Here is a 23,392-nt window from a genome sequence, read left to right on the forward strand (position 1 = left end):
GTTTTTTCCCCCCCAAAAAACGCATTTATTAAAAACAGAAAAATATACAAACTTTTTCAGTGCTTTGGTTCTGATTTTCTACAATAAAAACTCTGATAAAACATTCCACTCTTCTCAAATATCTTAATTTTTATTTTTCTGCACAAAATAAGATGAAAAATAAATAAACAAATCAAGATTAAAGAAAATCAATCAGTAATAAATAAATATAATAATAATAATAAAACGGCAAATAATAAAAACTTAAGAAACCACATATAGTTGGTGGGTAGACAAATTATTTTTTTCAGATTAAAATTAACAAAGCATTATTAGAGCCCTGTAGACATGACAAAACACGACTATAGTCACATTTATACTCTTTCTATTTACAACATATTGCGCAACTGCAGGGTCTTGAGACACATGCTAACTCGCAAACTAGAGAGCTAGCGACCTAAACAGTAGCCTTCAAGTTATTTCCTTTAAACTTAAAAAGCCAAAAACGTACCACTTCCACACGGATAGGGAGGATAACTATTAACAGTTATTTAACCTTTAACATGAACATTAATCAAACGTAAAAAATTTTTCTGGGTACATGATACCATACAGCATCCATATCAAACTTGCGCGGGCCGTACTAACATTAAACTTTCATATCAAGGCGGGGGCCTCAAACTAGTGTTAAAACCTAGGGCCGCGTGTTTGAGACCCCTGGTGTACATGCACATTCACACACCTCTGAATATTCTTCTATTCATGATTATGTGAAAGTCCATTTCCTTCCCCTCTCACACACGAACACAACATTCCAAGTTCATTCATAATCCTGCTTTCAGAGCAAAAACCTCTGCAGTTACACTCAAAGCCTCCTCTCATGTGGGAGTTGTGAATAAGAAAAGCTTGTTTGTGTGTGTGCGCGTGAGCTACTAATGCCACTAAGCGCCTTCAATTTGAGAGTGTGTGTCTGTGTCAAGTATATAAAACAGAAACAGGAGTTGAATGAAATTATGATGACTTCCAACGTTAATAATGATGGAATGAGTGGAATGAGATGAGGAAATGAGTAATGAAGTTCAAGGAGATACCTATTCTCTTTTTTGTTGTTTTACAACTTTTCCCACACCTTGTCTAAACAACTGTGTGTTGAAGGGGGTGGGGGCGTTTTCTCCCCAAATGGGGATTTCAAGTTTTTAAAAGGCTTGACCTGTTCAGACCATTGACGCTCCAAGTAAGTCATAGACGCTTTTATTTCTATTATTTCTATACTGCAGATGCCAGCCCAGGGTCATCCCTGCTTCCAGACAAACACACGTCTTGCCAGGATGCAGATCTTAGATATTTGGATGTAGAGTTGGACATTGAAAGCCTCACAGATCAGGTTCCCACACGTTGCCTCACTCAGACAACAGCCCATCACAACTACTTTATACCAGATAGCGACTTTGAGGTAAGTGACTTACCTTTCATTTAATAAACTAGGACATAATATAGACTAGAATGTAATTTTTATTGGAAATAAGCATACACAATAAGCATACACAGACTGGTGTAGTGTTTTACTGCTGTTAACCGACAGATAAACAGAAAACATTTAGTTTAGTGAAAGGTTTAGTGATGGCCGCAATGACAAGTATGTGGAGATGATGATTAGTGACTGCTCACATTGTGTGTAGAGTTATTTTCATGTTGTTTATTGTTGGGGTTGCCACTGAAGGAGTACATAGTAAGGGCCGAGGGAGCAGCATCTCCGATTGCAACATAGAATTGCAACATTGAAGATAGAATCCTGACATTTTCTATGATTATAAGAGGACTTTTAATTCAAAATGTGATTTTTCAAGCAGGCAAGGCAAGGCTAGTGTATTTATAGAACACAATAGGTACACAAAGTGCTTCATGGATGTCATAAAACATAAAATAATTCTGAAATCATTACAATAAAATACTTAAATCATTCCATTAAAAAATAAATAAATAACAATTGAAGATTTACAGCCCACCCTCGGCCATCTCTGTGTGGAGTTTGCATGTTCTCCCCGTGCATGCATGGGTTTTCTCCAGGTACTCCGATTTCCTCCCACATTCCAAAAACATGCTAGGTTAATTGGCGACTCCAAATTGTCCATAGGTATGAATGTGAGTGTGAATGGTTGTTTGTCTATATGTGCCCTGTGATTGGCGGGCGACCAGTCCAGGGTGTACCCCGCCTCTCTTCCAAAGACAGCTGGGATAGGCTCCAGCACCCCCCGCAACCCTCATGAGGATAAGCGGTAGAAAATGAATGAAGAATACAGATAAAATGTTTTCAGTTGTCATATTCACAGTTTATTTTCGGCCTGGATTTGAACATTGCCAGAGTCGAGGATGGTCGCACATCTTCTGGAGGACTGTCCCAGATTTTTGGCAGTAAATGCGGCCCCACCATATTTAGTCCCGACTCTGGGCACACTCGCAAGGAGACCAGTCCCTGAGCTTCCCAGAACCCAAGATGTTCATGTGACTTTAACTTTAGCGCAATACCATGAAAAATACACAAGAAGAGCTGTTCTCTGAAGCCAATGCAGATACCTGAGTACTGGACTAATATGGTTATATTTCCATATTTCCTGGTTCAAGTAAGTACAGCAGCATTCTGGATGTACTGCAGCTGTTTTACGGCTTGTTTAGAAAGCCTGGTGAGAAGGCTGTTGCAGTTGTCTAGGCTGCTGAAGACAAAAACATGGATTAGTCTCTCTAAATCTGTCTTAAGATAGTATTGTGGCTTTAATGTGGCTGTTAAAGCTCAGATGTGAGTCCATTATTACCCCCTAGATTTGTAAACTGATTATGTTTTATAGAAAGAGTCTCAAGGTGACTAATAACACTTTCTCTTTGTTTCTGTGGGCCACAGACAATGATGTCAATTTCGGCTGACTTTAGCTGGAGAAAGTTGTTTTGCATCCACACACTGATTTGTTTGATGCAGAATCAGAATCTTCAGAATCATGTTCACCAGTCGTCAGTGCATTTATTGGCTTAAACCATATTATTTGTTTTGCAGGAAACATTGGAATCGTCTTAATGTCAACTTGACCATCATAAATTCTCCAGACATGGTACGGGGTATTTTGATGACCATTTCATTGACAGCGTGATAGTGATATATATAGTGAGTTATTGATTGAGGACACTATTAGTGGGAGGGTAAATATGTACCATCGTGTTCCAATGGAAACAATTACCAGACTTTCTTTGAATTATTTGTCAGGGATGGACAGCGAGCAAGCGTACCTCTCTCTACATTTCTGACAAACACTGTCGTCATGTGCTCAAATACCAGAATAACCTCCAGCAAATGCAGGGCTATGCTTTATTTTCCTCTGATTGTCTTTTTTTGTGATGTATTCATGGTTATCTTACCGTGGCCATCACACACTCATGAGGCCACCTGCTGGTAAAGGCAAGGGCTGTAGACATGGATGTGATGCATATTTGACATATGATTTTCCATAATCGTATCTAGTATTGAAACAGTATATGACCACTCTACAAAAAAATCACAATCCATCTTTTAGCAGTGACATTGAACTATACAAATAGCATCTCTTGTATTGGGTGAATAAGGTAAAATCACCGTGAAATGGGAGGGGAGGGAGGAGTGGCAGGGAAGGATTAAGACAGGACACGGTGGGATGGACTAAGGTGCATGGGTGGGGTCTCACTGACAGTACAACCTTCTTTCTGAGTGCCTTCCTTTCCATCATTTACCTCAGACATAGTAGCAGCCCTATTCACACACAAGGAGAAAACAAAATGTAAGCTAAAAAGGGGGGGGGGGGGTAGAAAACAAGTTTAGTAATGAATGGAGATGTAAAAATGGCAACTACAGTCAAAGGGAGCAGAGCGCATAAAAAGGTAACAACCATGACAAATTATTTGTTCATAATAATAAGACTCTATTGTTGTAGTGTGTGATATTAGTGTGTGTTAATCCACTCTATGTTTTCATATAAGTACATAATTTGTGTCTGTTTGTAGCAGATAAGGAAGATGAGGGGAGTCCTTACTGTGACCAAAATGCCATGGAAACACTGACAGACATGGTCCAATCCTACCAAGACGCTATGTCAGGAAGAAGGTTGGATGAGTATACTTATGTTTATACACTCTTCGCACCCTTTAACAGGTGTTTATAAGTAATTAAAAACACTTGTGTACATACAAGCAAATGTGCGTACAGTTGACACACAGTAACACAGTATGCATGCTTTCCCCGAACATTTTCCCGAAATGTCAACAAGTGCATCTTACTTTGACATCAGCATGTGAATGGTTTGCTCTCCGGTTACAACACCAGACCTGTATGCGGCCACCTGTCGCTGTGGCTGGAGGACAACCTGTTCTCCTCAAACTGGTTAGAAACAGACAGTCAGGGAGTGAGGAGGGGTTTGGTGAATCGGCCCATTGTCTTTTTACATGGGAGCCTCCCTTTTGAATCCAGTCCAAATTATCCAAGGACAAAATGATATTTGGGCAGGTTTCTAATGTTGAGAAGTAGAGAACGCTACTTGGAAGGGATGGTTCTTTGGTTTTATATATATATTTTTTTATATTCTATATATCTAATGTTGACAAACAGTTGTTTTCACTTTTGTTTCCCATCTTTTTCAGACGAACTTTGCCTTTGCCCAGCCTGGGCAACAACTGCAGACAGCAGAGTCATTTAGATTGCGTTCCTTCATCAAGACAGCTGACTCGGAGAAGCAACCGCCATCCTGTACCCCCAAAACACAGGTACATACCAGATGGATGGAATGCAGATTTTGTCAAACTTCAAAATATTATTGACATCTTGTAAACTTTTGTTTTTTAATTAAAATGTAATCACTTGAGTGTTGAGGGGAGTATTTTCCTAAACAACTGAAAGCCTAAAATGTATGCAAAATCGCAGAAAGACTTCTCCTGCTTGCCATTGAGCAAGACATACAAGTAAACCAGAGAGGTCCTTTTAAAACAACATGCTCCTGTGAAGTAGATCCTGCTCCATTCATGTCAGTAGAGAGCCTCTCCTGCTTTGTAAATACAGTAGCCGTATTTTAAAGACTATATTGGTTACTTTATTGATTATAGTTTTGCTACAATTTGAAAGCGGTTGTGCAATATGCCAGTCACAATTAGTCAAGTACCTGATTCACTTCAGTGACTAAGTCATAAAAACTCAAAGCAGTAAAAGGAAACGAGTTTGACTTACTAATGTGGATGTGACAAATGAAGTCACATGACACCCACACATAATTCGTTTATTTTATCATATCCAGAACCCAAATTCCGTTCAGCTTGAGGTCACAAACAGATGGCCCGAATCATTCAGGATTTTTTGGTAGACAGCAGAATTCATGGTTCCATTTATCACATTAAGTCTTTCAGGTCCAGAAGCAGCAAAACAGCTCCAGACCATCACACTACTACCACCATATTTCACTGTTGGGATAATGTTCTGTTTCTGAAATGCAGTGTTACTTTTACACCAGATATAATGGGACACACACCCTCCAAAAAGTTCAACTTTGTCTCGTCAGACCACAGAGTATTTTCCCAAAGGTCTTGGCAAAATTGAGACAGTTTTTTTTTGTCTTGGAAATCTGCCTTGCAGGCCTTCTACACAACAGACACAAATATTCCACACTGCTAGACCTGTTCATTCAATGTGTTTGCAGTATCACTATACCCTTCAAAGCGATGAAACCTTCTTTGGTACACCTTTCAGGAGAATCACCCATGTGCACTCATCCGGAATTTTACAACCTCTCAGGGCAATCAATCAGTCACAACTGGGCTGTTCAGGTTGTCTTAGAAGACGTTATGCTCATCTGAACAGGCTTCAGACCAGAGCTGTCCTATCTAGTCTGACTGCAACTTGTGCAACAAATGTGTCCTTCACAGGCAAAGAACAAGAAGTTTGGTGGAAGCGGCTCCATCATCCTTAGGCATGCGGTCTCCTGCAGAACCTACTAAGCTCAGCCAATCAGCTCCAAGTATCCTGGAACCACTCCTAAGTTCAAACTACGTACTTCAGGCCAGGGCACACATCCAGACACGTACGCAACTTGCATGTTTATATTTTTTTGTTAATGTGAAGAAAGATGTTTTAGCAAAAACTTTTCAGAGTGAACTGATAATATTTTTATACCTGCATTTTAATACTGCCCTGCCATACAGATATTACACAAGAGACAATTCCTGTGATAATAAATCATTGGAAGTACTATACGGTGAATTGTAATATGAAAATGTCAATCTATGTTGGTAGGATTGAGCTCTCACGAACTGATCAGTGAACAAAAGGTAAGGTTCAAACAACAAATGACCATTAAATGTATTCCTATTTGTAACCACAGACCTGGATTATAAATTGACGTATTCTACGGTTTTACAACAGGGTCCCATATTGGCTCTGCAACCCGCTGCCCTTCTCCGGACACCCAAGCAGCTGGAACCACTGGACCTCAGGCTAAAAGACAATGCTGCTGCACCGCCATTAAAGCACAGTCTTCCCTTAAAGCCAATCACCAAGAGCCTTCGTTCCATGACACACTTGAAAAGATTTTCATGGGGCACCCCTCGTACCGACCCACTCCCCGCCAGGTGTGACAGTGAGGACAGCGGGTCCAGTACCAGCAGCCAGAGTTCTACTGATCTGGAAGACGAGGATTACGAAAGCAATATACATGAAGACGTTGGCAGGATGTTCACAAGGGCCAAGGTTTCAAAGCATCTGAAAGACAGTGAGTTTGGTGATGGGAAGGATAAGAAAATCCATTCCACATCACAACTCCACAAGTCAACCGGCATACAAGAGTCTGTCAACTGTCAGACTTTTATAAATTGCAACAATGCCAACCAGAATTACTGCATAAGAAACAGACACACAGTGAAACATGAAACACCATTCCTATCAACATCTATTAATAATGGCTGCAACCAGACTGTAAAACGGGCAGATCCAATCATTCAGGATTCCTTGGTGGATAAACCCGCAACCGCAAAGGATTCCAAAGTAGGAGAATCGACCTACTGTGGAACTGAGGGTGCCAAGTTAAATACTAGCTCAGCTTTTGAAGAAACCTCATTAAATTCTAACAATCAAAGGGTGGATCTTAAGAATGCAAAACTGAAGAAAGCTTTAAAGCTTACCCAAAGCAGGGCAAAAGAATTAAATCCAAATTGTGAATTGAGGACAAACTTGTCTATCACCAGACTCAAGCAGAAAGACAAAAGCATACTAAACCTGACTCAGGCCCCGAAAGATTTAGTGCACCTCTCTCTTTCCAACCAATCCCTGGAGAACACGACTGGAAGCCATGATCAAATTGTTGGTAAAGAAGTTCCTGTCTCTTTGGTGAAATCGAATCTTAAATCTGTAAAGGTTTCGTGTTGGACCTCTGACACCCAATCGCCGCAAAAGAACGGAGCGGTTACTGCATACTGTACAAAAGCAAATCCTGACAAGGTAGGCAACCCCTGCACAAGACAGCCCCCAAAAGGCAGGGAGATAAAGAGCACCCACCAGTTAAAGAGTCCAGATGTAGGTGGGACACAAAGGTCTAAATCTGTAATGGACTTCATCACATATAACGACATGTTTAAGACAATTCAGAGTGAAGGCAAAGGGCCTGCCATCTATGAGATGTTTGCTGGTCCGATTTATGATAAACTTCGAAATCCAGTCAGCTTTGAGGAGAAACAACTACAAGCCGCTCATTCCAGGAAGTCACCAGAGATCCATAAGGTCAAACCTAGACCCTTGAAACAAGTGCAGACTAAGCTAAGGAGAAGCCCCACAGAGACAATAGTGGTTTCAACTAAAGGAAAAGCAAAACCTTTATCCTCTAGTGTGAAACCTCACCTTCTACATGCACCAAAGGACACACACAGAATGGAGTGCATAAGTAAACCCGAGGATAAGGTAGTTCTCACTGAAGATGTAGGGAAGAATGAAGTTCCTATATTATCAACCCTTGACGAGGTTCCTACTGGATTTAAGTCTGAAACATTAAACACAGATGGAAAATGTATGCCAATGACAGACAACAGTTATAGTCACTTTTATACAAATATGGAGGAGACAGCTTTAAGTTCAACAAACATCAGAACATGCACAAGAAATACAAATCAAACAGACCCTGAGCCAGCATTATCAATAAGCCCCCAAATGCCAAGAGTCGACACTTGGACATCTTGTCACAGTAGTGGGCACACTGTGATGTCACCAGTGTATCAGAAGTTTCTGGATGAGGTTGGGGACGGACCACTTACAGATGACTTGCTGCAATGTCTTGCTGAGGAGTTGATCTCACTGGATGAGAGGGATGTCTCCATTGTACCATGTCCCAAAAACTGTGAAATGGAGCTCCTCGAAGGAGACAGTCCTTCATCAAGAAAGAATGAGAATGTAGGGGTAAACTTGAAGAAACATATCCGCCATAATTGCCAATGCATTACAATTCATAAAACTTTGTTAAAAACATTTTTTGACAGGTTACTTCATTGGACTTGGCAGCCTTACATGGATTTAGGTCAGATGACACAATTTCTTGGACAAAGGGTGAAGTACTTGGCCGTGGAGCCTATGGGACAGTAAGTACACCAATATACAGGAATTGAAATATATGAAATATAAGTATGAAAGTGTTTGCCCCCTTCCAGATTTATTATTCTTTTGCAGTTTGTCACACTGGAATATTTCAGATAATCAATATGTATATGTATATATACATATATATATACACACACACACACACACATATACATACATATATATATATATATGTATGTATATATATATGTGTGTGTGTGTGTATATATATATATATATATATATACATATATATATATATACATATACATATATATACATACAACCAGTTTAGGGGAAAATCACTTTTACACACATACGTATATATATACTATATATATATACTATATATATATATATATATATATAGTAGGAGAGACTGACTGAGAAGGAGAGACTGACGCAGGAGTTGAGCGCTCCATGAGTTGGAAAAACAACCTTAGTGCATCTTCCGGTTTTGTAGGCAATATTGTTTTCACAGCATTATTCAGGAACAAAATGGAAGTATATGTGGTTATTCAGTTTTATATTTTTTATTGTTATAATATATATATATATATATATAGTATATATATACGTATGTGTGTAAAAGTGATTTTCCCCTAAACTGGTTGGGCCACCCTTAGCAGCAACAACTGCAGTCAAGTCTGCGATAACTTGCAGTGAGTCCATTACAGCGCTGTGGAGAAACTTTGGCCTACTCATCTTTGCAGAATTGTTGTAATTCAGCCACAATGCCACAGCATCTCAACAGGATTCCGGTCAGGACTTTGACAAGGCCACTCCACATTTTGCTTTTATTCAGCCATTCATTGGATCATTGTCTTGTTGCAAAACTCAAGTTCCTTTTAGCCTGATGTTTTCGCCATTTGGCTGTCACTGTAGTTCGTTGGAGTCCCAAAGCTTTATAAATGACTTCATTCATGCTCTGAGGTGATTTTTAAATGAAACATTGGTCTCACTTTACAACTAGGTACACAGAAATGCAGTAGTTACTGAGGAAGTGATGACTAAGGCACATACATTTACTGTTGTTACTGAGGAACTGATGTGGAACCAGTAGTGGTTAGGGTTTGGTAGGTTCCTTACTCACTACTCATTAACTCCTGTAATTTTGTGTTTAGTTGTGTCATTGACTGATATTTACATTTTTTGAGACTGAAACAGGCTGCATGGCGGTCGAGCGGTTAGCGCGCAGACCTCACAGCTAGGAGACCCGGGTTCAATTCCACCCTCGGCCAACTCTGTGTGGAGTTCGGGTACTCCGGTTTCCTCCCACATTCCAAAAACATGTTAGGTTAATTGGCAACTCCAAATTGTCCATAGGTATGAATGTGAGTGTGAATGGTTGTCTATATGCAACCTGTGATTGGCTGGCGACCAGTCCAGGGTGTACCCGGTAGGCTCCAGCACCACCACGACCCTCCTGAGGATAAGCAGTAGAAAATGGATGAATGAATGAGTCTGAAGTGTGACAAATGTTGAAAAAAATATCAGTAAGTGAGTAAAACAAGGCTCTGAATAAATGTAATTTTTTTAATCCTCAAATGTATTGGACATCATGGCTCCTAGTGTAGTTCCTAGCTCCTAGTTTGAGGAGGAAGGCCCATTTATTGAGCATAATTCTGCATCCTTATTGCTTATACTGCATTTCCCACCAGGTATACTGCGGCCTGACAAGTCAGGGCCAGTTGATAGCGGTGAAACAGGTGACTTTGGACACCTGTGACCCAGAGGCTGCCGAGAGAGAGTATAGTCGTTTGCAGGGGGAAGTGGAACTTCTTAAAACTCTTAGGCACACTAATATTGTAGGTTTCCTTGGGACCTCCCTCCATCAGCACATGGTTTCCATCTTCATGGAGTACATTCCAGGAGGATCCATCGCCAGCATTCTTCATAGGTTAGAATAAAATGAATTGTCCCTTAACGATTTCCAAAAGAAACGTTTTTTTCTGATGTCTTTTATGTGCTCAGATTTGGTCCACTGCCAGAGCGTGTTTTGGCGCTATACACCCATCAGATCCTGGAAGGGGTGGCATACCTTCACTTTAACAGGGTCATTCACCGTGACTTGAAAGGAAACAATGTCATGCTGATGCCCACTGGTGTCATCAAGCTCATAGATTTTGGCTGTGCACGTCGCCTCAGCTTCATAACCCACACCACTAACAGCAGTGGGGACCTGCTCAAGTCTGTCCATGGCACACCTTACTGGATGGCACCAGAGGTAGGTTTGATGGGATATTATATATATGTTATTTGGCGCCACCTTTTGGTTTACGTGTACATTTCTTGACCCCAAATGTAAAAGGGCTTCATAAAGTTGGTATGGTGGACATTTTTTCAATTGAAAAATGCAGTTCAATATTGAGATCAATTTATCATAATCAACATAATCATCTCAAATCCACTCCACAGGTTATCACTGAGACAGGATATGGCAGGAAGTCAGATGTTTGGAGCGTGGGTTGTACCGTCTTTGAGATGGCCACAGGAAAGCCCCCTCTTGCACACATGGACAAAATTGCTGCCTTGTTCTACATTGGGGCCAAACAAGGATTGATGCCTTCTTTACCTGAGGGATTTTCGGAGAGCGCCAAAGACTTTGTGAACATCTGCTTGACAAGGTGAAGGTTATTTTACTGTGTGCCACCTCAATAGTTACTTGGGAGTTTTTAATTAAATTCCTTTTCATTACACATCTTTAAATGTCCTAACATAATTTCACTTCCTCTCAAGTGACCAGCGATTACGCCCCTCTGCGGACCAACTGCTGCAACATTCATTTATCCCAAGACACAGGAATGGTGTTACCTCTTGGAGTACACAGAAAAACAACTTCTGTGATCATCCAGATGGACTTTGTGGTTTTGTCTGATTCTGTTTTTGGAGAAATGCATTATTGTAGCGTCCATGTACCTGTGGTTTTATCTGATTCTTTGTTTTGTAGTAATGCATTCACATACCTTCTTTGTATCATATGCAAACATAAAGATATAGAAATGTTTAACATTGCAGTTTGAGCCAAATTAAATAACATAAATCAATTATTCAGTTATGTGACAAAAAATAATTACACAACCTTCGTATCGGTGGTAAATTAAATTCCAATTTAAGAGCTTTTCCTCTCAACATTTTCAACATTCTCACCATTGCTGGAGTCTAAAATTAACTACCACATTAACCCCTTCTTCATATTTAGTAAAGTAATGAGAAAACCTGTTAATCAGCAAGAGTAGCCTTGTCCATGGAGAGATTTAGGATTAAAGTTTAATCTAGAGCTGTTGTGAAGACAATGGTTGTAAATGAATCAAGGGGAAGACAACCTTTCAATTTCTGTCCAAAATATGTGTACATCTCAAAATGGAAAAAAAAAAACACAGCCGGGGATTTTACATAACTGACTTTCTTCTGATTAGTACTATTGATTATGTAAACAAGGCTGACAAGTAAAAGGCTTGAGTGCCTTAATAATAAACACTTCAAAGGATTTTTACACTAACATGGCACACTACAATTGTCATTTTGTGTTATTTACTTTCAACCATACCTATATGCATTTTTGGTGCAACTCAAACCACGTGGGTAATGGGACGACAAGCAGCACCCTCTGTAGGAGGGCTGTTTCAGTACATGCCTCTGGAACATTGCATTCCACCAACAGCGCCCATTCTGTTTAACAAAAAGAGCCTTTTAAACATTTTACAACTATTGTCATAATTCCAAGCAGACCCAAACCTGAGTATTTATGATATCGTTGGCTTACCATACGAAAACGTATGTACATTTGTCTCCACTGTCTGTGAATAGTGTGTTCTAACTTCTCATCCCTTTGATGAAGACTTACAAACTCAGTACTGAAGTGTAAAAATAAACCAAGAAAAGCCACCAAGGAGATGAAACTTAAAAGGCATCCATCAAAATTACCATTATGGAATGCCAACAAACTCAAGTTTAAATCCTTTCTAGCCGGTCATTACCATACTTCATACAAAGTGTAAAAAAAAAAAAAAAACACAAAATGAAGAGCGCATATTGCATTACTGAAGAGATAATGTGATATACTGTATTGGTTTTCCAAAATGATGTGAAATCAGGGAGAAACTTCAAATCCATGTAAATACACACTTTTCGACTCCTTTTACATAAAACTTTGTGACTTCTTTGAACTGTTTGAGGAAGGAGAGCTCAGAAGCAATTGGACACCAAGAAAAAGATGGGACTGAGAACACATCCCAGAGGTCTGTATGGAAGCATTAAGTTCTGCATTCTTTCATCAAAGGCCCAATACTCAATTTTTTGCAGATGTAACATCTACGTTTAGGATTTCTCACCGCCTACTTCTCCTAGGGCACTTAATGAACTGGGCATAGTAGTTTCAACTGTGGGAAATATTCTGCCATTTCCATTTGAAGACCACTGCCGTAGAATGGTCCACTCAGTGTCTCTGGTCTCCCACTTCATGGGGCGATTCATTAGGAGGAAGGTACTGTTGCGAGGTCCGCAGCCCACCTGAGTGTAACAGGAGGGGGTTGGAGAAATGAGAATGCAGAGGGGGGGTAGCAACAGCAATAGCTACACTGCAGTATTTCCCCTAGATTTTACACCAGCAGAAACATATATGCAGCTGACTTTAAGGTGATTGCTTGTCATCACATTTGTTAACAGCCACCTTTCTTAACTAGAAATAAAATAATTCTAAAGTCAAACACAAGGTACATTCAGTCCTTAGAGAGTAGAAGTTTGCGCACATTAATAACCAATCAATAAATTAATGAATGTATTCGCTCCTCCATGTGTGATACATAGAGAATTGTGATCTGGCACTATCTGGATCTAGTATGGAGACCAAGTGTGATGTATGTTGAGCTGAGCATCTCACCTAATCAAATGGTAGGGGAAACACTGCACTGCAGCATAGGAGAGGAGTAAGGAGGAGAAAATGGGGGTAAAGTACCTGCTGCACTAGTGCCACCCTTGGAGATTTTGTTCAGTTTGGAGTTAGAAGCGGGCCAGGAGGAATGGTGTTGATTGTGATTAGCTTCAAGGTATGCCCTCTTTCTTGATGAGGAAGAAGTCAAAGATGTGGATCCACTATGAGGAAGTGCTATTCCTTCAATTGTAATCAGTCCTGGAGCACTTCGGAGTAGGCCTCCTCCACTATTGGGGCCCTCTGAGACTCCTTGCCCATTCCCACTGTGAGAGTGCAGGTTAGGGTGACTGTACTTGTGATGGCGATGAAGGTTGGGATCAACACTTCTATGCTGCTTCTCCTTGCTCACCAGCGGGCTGGAATGTTTACTCTTGTTGGCAGCCTTTCCTTCATCAGATGAACTGTTACGCTCTGAGGAAACCTTAATCTTCATCTTAAATTCCTCTTTGTTTCTGTCCAGCTTGGAGCCTCCTCCAGAGCCAGGAATTGCCAGGTGAAGATTAAGCGAGCTTTTATCCCATTTGTCACTGTGATGACATCTGTCCATTGTGACAGGAACTTTATTCTTCACTGGTGAGGCAGTGCTGCTGCTACCTAAACACTGGGCACTCTGGGAAATCTGATCTGTGTGTGAATTTTTGTAATGGACATGGCTCAAGGACGATGCATAGTTTGAAGACGACGACAATAGTATATTCCCCCTTGTGTTGTTCTCAATGAGTGCGGCATGCTGTTCTTGTCTGACTTTCTGCCCAGAAACAGCAACCTCCACAGTATGTTTTTCTCTGTATTTGTCCAACGACAGTTTGGGGGTTAAAGAGAGTTGCGATGGTGGAGGTTGAGCTGACGCAGGATAAGAGGATGAAGTCGGTGACTGATGCTTGCTATGTCCACTCACAGTGCCTCCTTTTAGTTCCTGTTTGACAATGTTAAGATCTACACTTTTATCATTCTTATATGTTGAGGAATTATGATGTACAGAAGCCTGCGAGGACAGTCCATGCTCTTGAGAGATGTTGAGGGGTTCCTGGTTTGTACAGTCAGATGCGCAACCTGCTGAACTCTGGTTGCCCTGGGGCCATTCGCTGTGGCTCGGTGGGTTGAAAGACCCAGTCAGCGAGTCCAGTGACAATGGTGCCCCCCCCGACTGAGCAGACATAGACATCGTGAAGGTAGCACCTGCTTTGGAAAAACTTGAGGAGGGTATTCCAGTAAGTGAGCCGTCACGCAGGGAATGGTCCTGGAGCATTGAAGGGCCAGCTAAGGAGCTATCCGTCAGTTGTATGCTGTCAGATTTGGGCTTTTTAGCAGCTTGGATTGCCTGCAATGCAAAGACAAATAATTACTGGAAGCAAGCAATTTTTTGCATATTTGTATCACTACTTTGTTTAAATATTGCAATACTGTATCACAGGTTGGAAACATTGGAAACATATCAATTTTCAACCGTGGCTGAAAACATTGAAATCTTGTCAATAAACACAGCTATAACTAGTATTGTACTAAACATGCACACACATTAATTAATTATGATGGTAATTACGATGGTAATCTAGCTGCAGTGGACAAGTGGTAAGCATGTTGGCCACAGTCAGGAGATTGGGAAGACCTGGGTTTGATTCTCTGCTTGGGCATCTCTGTGTGGAGTTTGCATGTTCTCCCTGTGGGTTTTCACCAGGTACTCCGGATTTCTCCCACATTGAAAACATGAACGTTAGTGAATGTGCGTGTGAATGGTTGTGCCCTGTGATTGGTGTACCCCACCTCTCGCCCAAAGTTAGCTGGGATAGGCTCCAGCATACCCTGTGTAAGGATAAGCAGCATAGAAGACGGATGAATGGATGATGTAGCTGCTGCTCTATACTATACTGGAATGCCTAACAAGCCATACTACTATAGATTTTTTCTGGGAGGCTGAGAAATGTGAGCCCCTTACGGAAGGAACACCCTCCTGTATTCATTTTCAAGTACATTACATTAGTCCAGTCTCATTACATTACATTAGTCTCAATCATATGCCCCTACCCTGGGTGTCAATATTGTGGGAATCTTGAATCTCACAAGAGATGGTCAGAGGTTCTATCTAGTGAGCAATGACCAACACTGAACTCCCAAGCTTGCAACTTATCAAGGTGATAACACAAACATGACAGCCTATCAAAAAGTACACACACAGGGCAAGTAGCACTATTATGGGGAATAAACAACTATGTTAACTCTAAACAAGTAACTTTAGACATGTTTTAAGTGCTGCAAGGCATGCTTGGAAGCCAGAAAATTTCCCAGGAATGAGTGATGATGGCTCCAAGCATTTCTTGTGGCATTTTTTGTAAACCGTGTTACAAAGACCAACTTCCTTAACCTTAAGTGCATCTAACATTACATGGGAAGCATCAATGAATTATATTTGTATCACTTTAAGCTGTCAGGAGTGGGTGTTTGATGACAAGTTAGTCACTTAGTTCAAATGTGATTGTGGGGTGAATACTTGATGCGGCCCTATCTCCAACAGGCAAAAGGTAGGTTGAGTTTGAGATGCCTAGTATAGGTAGAGCAGACACTGTGTGATCTATGGGAAACATACCGATCTAACGTTCTCTGCTCATAAGTATATCTGATCAGACACACTAGTTTACTCAGTACTAAAATATATATATATATACACTACCGTTCAAAAGTTTGGGGTCACCCAGACAATTTTGTGTTTTCCATGAAAAGTCACACTTTTATTTACCACATGAGTTTTAAAATGAATAGAAAATATAGTCAAGACATTGATAAGGTTAGAAATAATGATTTGTATTTGAAATAATATTTTTTTCCTTCAAACTTTGCTTTCGTCAAAGAATCCTCCATTTGCAGCAATGACAGCATTGCAGACCTTTGGCATTCTAGCTGTTAATTTGTTGAGGTAATCTGGAGAAATTTCACCCCACACTTCTAGAAGCACCTCCCACAAGTTGGATTGGCTGGATGGGCACTTCTTGCGTACCATACGGTCAAGCTGCTCCCACAACAGCTCAATGGGGTTTAGATCTGGTGACTGCGCTGGCCACTCCATTACAGATAGAATACCAGCTGCCTGCTTCTTCTCTAAATAGTTCTTGCACAATTTGGAGGTGTGCTTTGGGTCATTGTCCTGTTGTAGGATGAAATTGGCTCCAATCAAGCGCTGTCCACAGGGTATGGCATGGCGTTGCAAAATGGAGTGATAGCCTTCCTTATTCAAAATCCCTTTTACCTTGAACAAATCTCCCACCTTACCAGCACCAAAGCAACCCCAGACCATCACGTTACCCCCACCTTGCTTGACAGATGGTGTCAGGCACTCTTCCAGCATCTTTTCAGTTGTTCTGCGTCTCACAAATGTTCTTCTGTGTGATCCAAACACCTCAAACTTTGATTCGTCCGTCCATAACACTTTTTTCCAATCTTCCTCTGTCCAATGTCTGTGTTCTTTTGCCCATATTAATCTTTTTCTTTTATTGGCCAGTCTCAGATATGGTTTTTTCTTTGCCACTCTGCCCTGAAGGCCAGCATCCCGGAGTCGCCTCTTCACTGTAGATGTTGACACTGGCGTTTTGCGGGTACTATTTAATGAAGCTGCCAGTTGAGGACCTGTGAGGCGTCTATTTCTCAAACTAGAGACTCTAATGTACTTATCTTCTTGCTTAGATGTGCAGCGGGGCCTCCCACTTCTCTTTCTACTCTGGTTAGAGCCTGTTTGTGCTGTTCTCTGAAGGGAGTAGTACACACCGTTGTAGGAAATCTTCAGTTTCTTGGCAATTTCTTGCATGGAATAGCCTTCATTTCTAAGAACAAGAATAGACTGTCGAGTTTCACATGAAAGTTCTCTTTTTCTGGTCATTTTGAGCGTTTAATCGACCCCACAAACGTGATGCTCCAGATACTCAACCTGCTCAAAGGAAGGTCAGTTTCATAGAGTCTCTAACCAGCTAAACTGTTTTCAGCTGTGCCAACATGATTGCACAAGGGTTTTCTAATCATCCATTAGCCTTTTGACGCAATGAGCAAACACATTGTACCATTAGAACACTGGAGTGATAGTTGCTGGAAATAGGCCTCTATACACCTATGTAGATATTACACTAAAAACCAGACATTTGCAGCTAGAATAGTCATTTACCACATTAACAATGTATAGAGTGTATTTCTGATTAGTTATCTTCGTTGAAAAAACAGTGCTTTTCTTAAAAAAATAAGGAAATTTCTAAGTGACCCCAAACTTTTGAACGGTAGTGTATATATATTTGCTGCTTCCTACAGCTGTTTCTTGCATTTCTCAGTACCATAACATACTGAAAGATGAACAACAATAGTGAATACGATTTGATGTCTGTCACACAAGTCATGTGTCACATGTCTGTTCAATTAATTTAGAATGTAAATGAGTCGTCTTACTCGCCAGTTGCGAATTCTCTTTAACCGGCTGGGCGTCTTTTCCAGAATCTGCAGAAAGTCATGGGTCAACTCTATGGGGAAAAAAAAATGCATCAGTGCAGTAGAGCTCCAATCATGCCTTTGAAATTCCTTTTTCATATGATATAAATCATAAATTGTCTTGTCTTACCATCAAGCAGCTCATGAGTAACAGAGCTGTCCACGTACTCCCACCAGTGTTTCCCATCAGTAGACACTGGTATCTCCCAGTTGGACCACTTGCACGCCAGATGGATACACACACAGGCTATGACTGTGGGCTTGTACTGGAGGCAGAATGTTGTGAGGTGGAGACTGTCGTGTGTGAAGGTATGCCATAATTCATGTGTGTGACAAATTTTGTTTATATGTTTGTATTGTGTGTCAATGAGGTGATTGATGCATTCCAGGCATGGTCAGGATTGGTCCCACATGTAAACAAAAAGATGAGGACAGAAGGCGCAAATTGTGTTAATTCATGGAAACAAAAAAGGCGTTGGTTTTAAGCTGTGATTTAATTCTGGAAAACTAACTGCAAAACAAAATTTAATTTCAAATCTCATCCTGTAAAGAAATTACCTGAATAAGGAACTGGATTAGCAACTGAACAAACCCAACCCACCATTAACCTTATTGCTCCACTGCTGCAATATTTATATACAATAAATAAAAGCTATACCCCCATTTGTGGAAATGATTTTCTGACACAATGGTAAAAATCATCATATTTTGGTAAAATTGCTATATCCCATGCAAAGTACATTAATATGACATCTCAAGCATAACATTAACAAATGGCTAATGCCATAGCAATGTCTAATGTGCTTAATTGTATATAGATTCGCGTACAGCAACATGCATCTTGGAAGAAAATACATAGCATTTAGCTGCGCATTAAAAAGCGCAACAAAGATTGACCTGTAAAATCAGGACAGCCTTAAAGAATGTTCGCTCAGTGCAAAATGTGAACAAAAAATAGTCAGCACTGAATCATTGCAACTGATGTGAAGTTGATTAATTTGAAGATATTACAATAATTTTCTTCCACCAAAGGCAACTGTAAACAAACCCTTTAAGGATCCACTTTCAGAAATATCAAGTGTCATGTTTTCATAAAAATTAACCTGATTTGCCAAGATATTTTCATTCATTTTATACCAAGAGATGCTCAAAACCTGCTTACAGAATATAGTATAACCATTCTTAGCATGCAGGTCCTTAATGGGTATTGCCATTAAAAAGAAAAATGCCCTTTTTTGGAATTTTGCCCATCATCCACAACAGTTAAGATGTGAACAAGTATCTCTCTTTTCTGCATGTTCAATAGATATAAACAGATAAAAAGAGACAGTTTGTTACTGCATGTATGGGATGGTGTTATTCTGTCTAGAAAGTTGTGTGCAAGTCTCCAAAAAGCGTTCTAATTAATGCTACACAGCTCGACTACAATACTGGCACATTGACATTTAGCCATACCACAGACTAGCTACTGCCCGGGGAGCAACAAGCTTCATCACAGATTACATACTCAACATGCCACCAGTACTGCTCTTTTTGAGTTTAACGCTAGGTGTTCATTTCTACTATTTCTATGTGAAATTAATGCGTAAATACAACATGTACCTGTTAATACATGGTGACAACAGGTGTACAAAACACTGGAGCATTTGGGAGGTGTTTTATTGGTCTAATAGTTTAATGTCTTTGTAGGCGGCATAAGTGGATCCCATCTGTTTTTCGATCTTTCGAATGCACATGTCTTTCTCTTTTGAAAGACGTGTTTGTGTCTCACATTATTATTATGGATGATGACCAAAATTCCCCCAAAAGTGCAGTTTTCCTTTAGGAAAGGTTTACACATTGTAATGCAACAGCTTTTATCAAAGTTTTTGCATAACAGTCAGAAAACAATGTGCATCTACAGACAATCATACAATATATGCATAGAAAAAAATATGAAAGATAATTAAGAAAAATATTTTGCTGTACTTACCGGAAGGACCTCTATGAGAAATGTTTACATCTGTGAAATCTTTAGCGGCTATTCAGGCTACCAAAGTGTCTTTTAGAATTCTGCACTTTTTCGCAACCGAAAAAATATGTGGGTTTCAAGCGCACCACTACACTTCGCATCTTGCATTCAACCCATCGGTGCCAACACATGGTCCCTTGTACAATACACCGCACTGCAACTGGGGCCGGTAACACTACAAGCCACTTTGTCCCGCTCCCTTTAATCAAAGGAGGTGAACTGAGTAGGCAAGCGTCCCAACAACCACCAGTGCAAGAGGGGCCTGTTGGACACTGAAAGGGTACCCTGCATTACAGGAAGCAATGGTGTGCAGTCAAAGTGCAACATAGGAGGGGCAGGATAACAACCTGTTGGTAGCCATGAAATAGGATGTCTGTGCCAGATCCTTGCTTGCTGTGAGAGACAAGACAAAAGATAGGAAAGGACAAATAATTAGAATTATAAAAAGCCTGATTTATAATTAGTACATGTGCTAATGTACTAATTATGGAAACCAACAGGAGACAAATACAAAATCTTCGAGTTGCCCACAACAACAGAAGTTCTATTTGCGAGCTTGTTTGTATTCCGATTCAGTGTTTTCCTACGTTAAGAACATAGAATACCTGTTTACAACCTTCTAAATACGCCGTTTAACATTATCAGAAACCTGTAGTTACTAGTTAGCCAGGGCACCAGCAAAGCAAAGAGCACCAACATTTGTGGCACCACCTAAAAGTAAATGGTAGTGGCAAGTCATTATGTTGACAATCTTACTAATTAAACGTCTTTATTTTAAAATGGTAGTTTTCTGCTTCTCTCTAATTTGGATAGGAAAGACTTTACCTTAATATACATTATATATCTTGTTAAAATTAATGCTCTTTTTGTATATCGGTTAGCGGCTTTCTTTAAGTCCCATATCGGTCAAGCTTTAATCTAGAAGGACCTGATTATTTTGCAAGTTGATACTGCCACATCTATTTATTCTCTGGCAGACTAGGCGCATAATTGGTTTATGTGCGAGGGTGAGCAAGTAGCTGCAAATCTATTTGTGGCAGTCTGCAAAAGTAAAAATAAACTAGAATTGCAGGGAAACGTTACCAATTTGATATCATATTTTCAGGTTTTCAATTTCACCAAACGTTTACAAATCACCGATAGTTTTGGTCAAGTTACCAACAACCGCAAAGTAAACTCAAGCTAATTAAAAGCAAAAGATAATAAATACTGTACGGTCATACAAACATCAAGTCATCAGGGTTTCACCGCACTCCCCACCTATTTATTAGGTGCAGGGTAGAGTACGTACACGGAACAAAGACAAAGAAAGAAGCCTCTACCTCGCACTAGCTGGGAACATTTCACCACATCAGTGTGTGGGTGATCAATAGTAATTTCAAAGCCTGGAACAAAATACATATGACAGGTGAGTTCAACAGAGACAGTTGGGAAGTGACATGTCATTCCCCCACCCCCCACTGTTTTATACTGACTGTTATTAGGAATGTGACAACGTCGGACAGAGCGTTAACTTAGATGGAAGAATTTTCAAGTATTATGAATAAAAATAGTAAAATCACATAAGCTCTGTGCGGTAACAATCCAATGTCACGATACAGTGACAAGTAATAGACTGAATATTGTGACTGGATTTCACAAATTATGCATTTTTTATAGAGTCTAAACAGGCCATTCTTAATGGCAATATGAAAAAAGAATGACATGTCACCTTTTCAACAATTAATACAAAGAGTAAAGTAGATCATAAAACAAAACACAGGCAGAAACTCAGTCATCAATATGAAAAAACCCTCAAGTATGATAAGCCAGTAATGGTTATGATATACATAGTGCTCTCTCATAGCATCATCCACTCTGGACACCACTACTTACCAAGGGTCTGCAGCACTATGGATTCAAGTATCACCAGCTCTTGAGCTTGCTGGAGGTATGCCTGAAGTTTGATAGACAGTCATTACATAACAATTGTAATGAGTCTATTAGCTTACCTAACAACTGAGTTTAAATGACCAAAACTGAAACCAGAGCGGCCATTAATTCTTTCAGTGGAAGAATTTGAAGCTGTTTGGACCACACCAACAGCAGGCCAGAGTAGGAACAATTATCCCATGATAGAGGGGTTGGCACAGGGCATACATTGGGAAACCATGGCCAACGAATGAATTGGAAAGACAAGATGCGTTAAAAAAAAACACGATTCTTCACATAGAGACCCCAAACTTACATTACTCTTAGTGTCAAGAGGAGATTCTTGAGAGTTGAGGCAGGCGTGTGCAACTTTAATCACATATTCGAGTTTTCGTGGCTGCTCTTCCACCTTGGCAGCCAAAAACAGCGTGGTAGGAGATATTGTCTGAAACAAACACACTGAAAATGTACACCTTGTCTAAAATACGAGTATATACTAAAAAAGATAAGGAGTACTTACATTCCTGTGGAATTTGGTGAAAGAGTGATGCATATAAAATCTATGCATGTAAACAATTGCTGTGTTTATAGTTAATTGAGAGCTGGAATGTCGGTCAAGGAAATATTAGCATTGTTAAATCAACAAATATCTCCTCGTTTACGTCCCAAGAAGAAAACAAAGTGGGAACCGCACAATGTTGGGCAAATACCGCTTCTGCTGACTAACAATCGGGACGAGCAAATATCAAACTAGGCAGACTTTCTCCATATGAATCATGTCACTAAGGATTAAAAGGCTGTAGTTTGGGAGAACGGGTGGCTGACATACCAACAAACGACGATTCACGGGCCCGGTGGACAAGAAGCTATGGCCTAGCTAGTCAGCATGTTACATTCATTGACGCGTGGCTAAGCAAAACCGTTTTCGATGGTTTAGCTGCGAATTAAAGAACATCATTAAAGTGTGACACTTTACGAAACGCAATGACGTTTAAATCACATGTATTCGTAGTTCAGCACAAGCGAGGCTAGAGTTAGCATAATGTCCGACTCTCGTCACTTAGCTTCATGTCTCGTTTTGTTGAATAAGGATACACGTTTAGCCTCTGACCCATGTCTTGGATCAGATTTGCCGCTTGTTGCCGATAAGAAAGCTCCCGGTCTGGCTCTACTCCATATCGGCGAGACGGTGTATTTTCCAGTTGCTCCCGGGTGAAAAACCATCTCGAAGTACATCCCCGGCTAGTCGCCATTGCTCTGCGATGGTCATGGGGAAAGCGGATATGACGTCACCAAAAGGTCGGAAATGGCAACTTCCTTGCCTATTGTTTTTAAAACAATTAAGTATATTATAGTATATTATATTATACGTGGTATTATAATTTTATTATGTTCATTATTTTGGGAATTTGTCTTTGTTGTTGTCGTGTTTTAGTTGTCTAGTTGCCCCCCAAAAAACATGTTTTCCACCATTTAA

The 23,392-nt window shown here is 40.2% G+C and overlaps 2 protein-coding genes across 9 annotated transcripts; one reads left to right on the forward strand and one right to left on the reverse strand.

Moving 5' to 3' along the window:
• The first annotated feature begins 1,145 nt into the window (after positions 1 to 1,145).
• map3k19 (mitogen-activated protein kinase kinase kinase 19) lies at positions 1,146 to 12,184 on the forward strand. Of its 4 annotated transcripts, none has more exons than XM_058082314.1 (12): positions 1,146 to 1,432; positions 3,026 to 3,080; positions 4,003 to 4,102; positions 4,636 to 4,758; positions 5,908 to 6,062; positions 6,275 to 6,309; positions 6,404 to 8,416; positions 8,503 to 8,601; positions 10,261 to 10,499; positions 10,574 to 10,826; positions 11,018 to 11,226; positions 11,339 to 12,184. In XM_058082314.1, exons 3-12 carry the CDS (start codon positions 4,047 to 4,049, stop codon positions 11,475 to 11,477), a joined length of 3,321 nt encoding a protein of 1,106 aa, XP_057938297.1. In that variant the 5' UTR covers positions 1,146 to 1,432; positions 3,026 to 3,080; positions 4,003 to 4,046; the 3' UTR covers positions 11,478 to 12,184. The 4 variants fall into 4 exon arrangements, with proteins under 4 accessions (XP_057938297.1, XP_057938295.1, XP_057938294.1 ...); XM_058082312.1 differs by having other exon boundaries at positions 4,006 to 4,102; XM_058082311.1 differs by lacking the exons at positions 1,146 to 1,432; positions 3,026 to 3,080 and adding an exon at positions 3,733 to 3,879.
• ccnt2a (cyclin T2a) lies at positions 10,151 to 23,198 on the reverse strand. 5 transcript variants are annotated; one of them, XM_058082315.1, is made up of 10 exons: positions 23,011 to 23,198; positions 22,436 to 22,517; positions 22,232 to 22,360; positions 21,880 to 21,940; positions 21,327 to 21,389; positions 20,352 to 20,397; positions 18,124 to 18,287; positions 17,955 to 18,025; positions 13,557 to 14,853; positions 10,153 to 13,111 (listed from the first exon to the last, which is right to left on the reverse strand). In XM_058082315.1, the coding sequence occupies exons 1-10, from the start codon at positions 23,166 to 23,168 to the stop codon at positions 13,038 to 13,040; spliced, it is 2,145 nt and encodes a 714-aa protein (XP_057938298.1). In that variant the 5' UTR covers positions 23,169 to 23,198; the 3' UTR covers positions 10,153 to 13,037. The 5 variants fall into 5 exon arrangements, 3 of the variants coding, with proteins under 3 accessions (XP_057938299.1, XP_057938300.1, XP_057938298.1); XM_058082316.1 differs by lacking the exons at positions 21,880 to 21,940; positions 22,436 to 22,517; positions 23,011 to 23,198 and having other exon boundaries at positions 10,151 to 13,111; XR_009131667.1 differs by lacking the exons at positions 10,153 to 13,111; positions 13,557 to 14,853; positions 17,955 to 18,025 and having other exon boundaries at positions 18,139 to 18,287; positions 19,966 to 20,397.
• Between the last annotated feature and the right edge of the window lie 194 nt (positions 23,199 to 23,392).

Source organism: Doryrhamphus excisus, chromosome 9, assembly GCF_030265055.1.
Source record: "Doryrhamphus excisus isolate RoL2022-K1 chromosome 9, RoL_Dexc_1.0, whole genome shotgun sequence".
NCBI lineage: Eukaryota > Metazoa > Chordata > Actinopteri > Syngnathiformes > Syngnathidae > Doryrhamphus > Doryrhamphus excisus.

Bases quoted from the DNA above. Each gene is read 5' to 3' on its own strand.
- map3k19 (XM_058082314.1), top strand. From the start codon at position 4,047: ATGGAAACACTGACAGACATGGTCCAATCCTACCAAGACGCTATGTCA. The intron at 6,310-6,403 runs GTAAGGTTCAAA...GTTTTACAACAG, and splicing joins AACTGATCAGTGAACAAAAG to GGTCCCATATTGGCTCTGCA. The intron at 10,500-10,573 runs GTTAGAATAAAA...TTATGTGCTCAG, and splicing joins ATCGCCAGCATTCTTCATAG to ATTTGGTCCACTGCCAGAGC.
- ccnt2a (XM_058082315.1), bottom strand. From the start codon at position 23,168: ATGGCGACTAGCCGGGGATGTACTTCGAGATGGTTTTTCACCCGGGAG. The intron at 22,518-23,010 runs GTATCCTTATTC...CCGACATTCCAG, and splicing joins ATGGGTCAGAGGCTAAACGT to CTCTCAATTAACTATAAACA. The intron at 20,398-21,326 runs GTAGAGGCTTCT...TGTCTCTCACAG, and splicing joins ATGTTCCCAGCTAGTGCGAG to CAAGCAAGGATCTGGCACAG.